The 4,486-nt window shown below is 37.9% G+C and overlaps 1 protein-coding gene across 1 annotated transcript; it reads left to right on the forward strand.

Moving 5' to 3' along the window:
* The first annotated feature begins 1,763 nt into the window (after positions 1-1,763).
* LOC108784957 (leucine-rich repeat-containing protein 3-like) lies at positions 1,764-2,540 on the forward strand. Its single transcript, XM_018553910.1, has one exon. It carries the CDS (start codon positions 1,764-1,766, stop codon positions 2,538-2,540), a length of 777 nt encoding a protein of 258 aa, XP_018409412.1.
* The last annotated feature ends 1,946 nt before the right edge of the window (positions 2,541-4,486 follow it).

Here is a 4,486-nt window from a genome sequence, read left to right on the forward strand (position 1 = left end):
TAAACAATTTGAAAAATAACACATAGAAACAAGGTTTTTAGAATGTTAAATGAATAAGATTATTTTAACATGAATATTTTAATCAGACTAATATCCTTTACCTGTTGCTCTAAAAATATTTAACAAAAAATACGTTTACTGATCTCAAAAGCCAAAGTACATTAGTCCTTATAGTCACAGCTTGCTTTAGTTGAAAAAATATGGACCCATCCTTCTGACCATTCCATGTTTTTTCCAACTTGAAGAAAACAAAAGCAACAAAGAAAACCTTATCCAGCTGCTACTTACATTACCATGGCCAGGTACACCCATCTGTTTAGATATTATGAAGAAAACATAGAAAACCGGCGCACAGATCTAAGTGCAGTGTAAAGTGACTATTTAATAAGGTTAAAGGTAATGCACTTACAGGATATTAAAAAACATCTCGCCTGTCACACATCAGATGAAAGTCCCAGCTCAGCTGCTGGTCCAAGATTGCTTTCAGGATATGGAGAGAGCAGAGTCCAGTTCAGTCCAGAAAGATTCCAGGAGCCTGTGCTGGAAGACAGGTGTCAGGTGTTGCTAGGCAACGCGTTTCAAAGGTTCACCTCCTTTGTCAAGCCTCTTGAGCCTCCTTTGTCAATCTTATCTCAGCAGCTGTGACCCTGCTTTGAGGAGAACCAGCCACAGCAGTGCTCAGCCACTGGATCAGACTTGTGTCTTCCAGCACAGGCATCCTGGAATCTTTCTGGACTGAACTGGACTCTGCTCTCTCCATATCCTGATAGCAATCTTGGACCAGCAGCTGAGATGGGACTTTCATCTGATGTGTGACAGGCGAGATGTTTTTTAATATCCTGTAAGTACTTTACTGTTAACCTTATTAAATAGTCACTTTACACTGCACTTAGATCTGTGCACCGGTTTTCTATGTTTACTTCACAGTGCTGGTACATGGATGTTTCCCTATCCAACCAACTTGACTGCAGGATCAGTGCACACATCTTCTCTGGATTAATTACCAGTATACTGGAGTTCCTTTGATACTATCAATATATAGTCCATGAACAATCGATCTAGATGCGCAAGTTGATGACTTCTGCTTTATGTTTAGATATTATGGTGCTCTTAGAACTCCATTATATGTACATGATAACGTTTCAATATAAGTTAAATTTGCAGAATAGCTGTATAAAAACAAAAGGGGTCTGTAGGCATCTTTAATGTGGAGTTTTGGAATAATAAAATAATTGTTATTTATTTTGTAAAAGGCTTGTGAATGACAGAATTTCCCCAGTAATATCAGCTATAACTTATTTCGTTTTGTGCCACTTACAGAGCACACAAGGTCAACATTTTCTGTATTCAGACCTCTGTTTTCATGTGTCACTGTTATTAGTGGATGGTAAGGCCATTGAAATGTCAGGAGATATGTGTTCTCTTGTAAAGCTAAACAACTGCATTTGTCAAATAAATGGTTTACTGCAGCAGTCCATTTGCTATTTAATTGAGACTTTTATGTCCTCTTTATTGTGGAGAAACAGAGATGCATAAGTTAGATATTATTCTTTGCTGAGAATGAGACAGTTAAAATGGGCTGAATTGAAACCTCAGACAAAGATGAATTGACTTTGTTTTCATTTTACAGGCTGCAGCCTACAGACAGAAGACATCCCGTTGGTCCAGAGGCTTGACTGTATTTAAACAAGATACAAGTGGGCTGAACACAGATGAACAGTAGGGATGTAAGATTGTACACAATGCATATGTAACCCTCCAGGATGCGTCTAACAGATCAGCCTCACAAGTGTTCAGAATTTATTTTCCAAAGAGGACTGCTACTGTTTCTTATCCACTTTCATGTTATTGCACCATGCCCCAAGAGCTGCCAGTGCTCAGATAACAGTGGAGGTGTAGTGGTCCACTGCAGCTCCAGAAACTTGGAAGAGATACCTATAGACCTTCCAATGGAGACTGTGTCCTTAAAGCTGGATGCCAACAGGATTCATCAGGTACCAAACAACGCTTTCAAAGATCTCACCTATCTACAAGAGCTAGATCTTTCAAAAAACTCTATTGAGAAGATCGAGCTGTCGGCTTTCAAAGGAGTAGCTGACGGGTTGAGGTTGTTGGATCTGTCTGGAAATCAGATTCACAGTATCCCCAAAGAAGCCTTGGCTAATCTAAAAGGCAAAATCCGCCTCTCCAGCAACCCATTGCACTGTGACTGCAGCCTTCAAGAGATGTTAAGGGAGTTGAATTTGGATCCGGACACAGTCAATGACATTTCCTGCGAAACTTCTGTATTGGAGGAGTATGTGGGTAAACCTCTGATCCAGGTTCTAGACTCTGGAATTAATTTTTGTAACATCCACCACAGAACAACTGATGTAGCCATGTTCATTACTATGTTTGGCTGGTTCACCATGGTTATAACATATGTGGTTTATTATGTGAGACACAACCAAGAGGATGCTAGGAGACATTTGGAGTACCTCAAGTCATTGCCCAGTACTCAGATAACCAAAGACTTTGATACTATCAGCACTGTGCTGTAGATATGGTTTAAGGAAAATATACTGGTTAATGTAGAGGTTAATTGCCCCAAACGGGTCATATATTAGGCAATGCTTGCAGGTGATAAAGCAAATCTGAGCATCACCTGAAAAATGTAGGTTATATCTGGATTAATGAATGGGTGTTAATAAGCACAAAGAAGCTACAAAAACTGATGAAATGGTTTGACATGTTGTAATTTGAACATATAGTTTTTGGTATGTGGTTATTTGAGAAATAGGAAAAAGATGAGCAGTCAGAACTGGTTTCAAGGATTGTTCCTTGTACATGGCTATAGTTTTTTAAACTGGAGTTCTTGTATTTTTTTTGGCTTTCTAAAAAAGCATCAAAAATGTATAAATGCCATAAACTGCACTAAAAGGCTAATTACCTGATTATGGACAAAGAACAATGATAAAGCAGAGCTCAGTAACGATAGTGACCCTGTCTTTTAAAAAATATGCCAAACTTCTCCACCAGCAAAAGAGTGTATTCCTACCTTTTGTGCTGTCTCAACCATTAGAATGCTGCTCCATTTAAGAGAAAACCTCCACTGAAGTTCTCCACTTCTGGTAGTGTCTAACTTCTTGTTCCCCCACAGTGCTTAGTGGTCCCTCCGTGTGACTACTGTGTCCCATTTTAAAGTAGAGGTCAGAGGTAAGAACCACTGAGCACAGAGGGGGACCAAGGAGATCAAAACTCCCAAAAATGTTGGTTTCCCAGAGGAACTCAGCAGAGGATTTGCCTTGAATGCAGTGGTATTCTGGCAGAGCAGACAGTCAGAAAATTAAGTATTCACTTTCTTTTTTTGCAGGTAGAGCTGTTTTAGAGTTATAAAGACAAACATATGGCTTTGGGGGATCTAAAATGGCAAGCTGAACCATGGTTAGGTGCTGTGAGTTATTCTACTTTGCATATCATCATTTCTCTTTGCAATGTCTTACTGAATAGTCCCATTTGTGAGTTGGAATTTATTTGATAAGAAAATGCAAATAGCCTTGTCAGCACTGTTGCCACCATGTTGTCTATGACTGTAAATAGACAGCATTATTTAGATTATATTTCTCTTATATAACTAATATTAGAACTTTTTTTGAAATTGTGTGTTCATAATACTTTGGAATAAATAGGGATAGGTTCACAATACTTTGGAATAAAACACTTATCTGAAAGGTCATCAGTGAGTGTGACATTCACTAAAACCACTGTAATTTAGAACACATACATCGGGAAGATATGCCTGTAGTGAATGCCACATTCACTGCTTTATAAAAATACCCCTTAGAGTTTTAAATTCTATATTTTTTCTTATTTATGTATCTCTTTCTATACAGCAAATGATTTTTATAATATATGGATACAAATATGCAGTAACTACACTGGAGCTGTAGGGCTGAAAACCCATTCAGAAAACATTCCTTTTTTATTAAAACTAAGGTTGATAACACACGGGTACATTTGGAAACAACAAAATAGTATTCCCTTGCAGAACAAACTTCCTTTTACTTTTGTTGTATTATAATTTTTTCATGAAAATGTTCAAATCACAAAAAAATGACTGCTTTTGGTGTGATATTGTTATTTTTGCATTTTAAATGAATGTTTCTAACTATTGTAAGCCTGCATTTCTCATGAGGCATTTATTCTCATAACTTGTTAAAAAAAGAGCCGGGTAATATGACCTATCTAAGTCACATGACTGGACTTCCTCTAGTCATGGAGCTCACTCTGCCATAAGCTAGCAGACTACTGCAGACTCCACACCATGGCCTGCATTTTATGAAAGAGAGCAGGTAGCGCTATCCCCTCTCTGTTATAGATAAAGTCCCTGTTAACACCAGCCAGAAGTTGGTGGTATTTAAGGAGCAAAAACGTATTTGATCATTTTTGTCAATTGGCTTTTGCATAGAGAATACTTTCCCAAATCAACAAGATCTTTTGCATGTTA

Source organism: Nanorana parkeri, unplaced genomic scaffold (assembly GCF_000935625.1).
Source record: "Nanorana parkeri isolate BGI_ZX_2015 unplaced genomic scaffold, ASM93562v1 scaffold134, whole genome shotgun sequence".
NCBI lineage: Eukaryota > Metazoa > Chordata > Amphibia > Anura > Dicroglossidae > Nanorana > Nanorana parkeri.

Coding starts and splice junctions, on each gene's coding strand:
- LOC108784957 (XM_018553910.1), top strand. CDS start 1,764: ATGCGTCTAACAGATCAGCCTCACAAGTGTTCAGAATTTATTTTCCAA.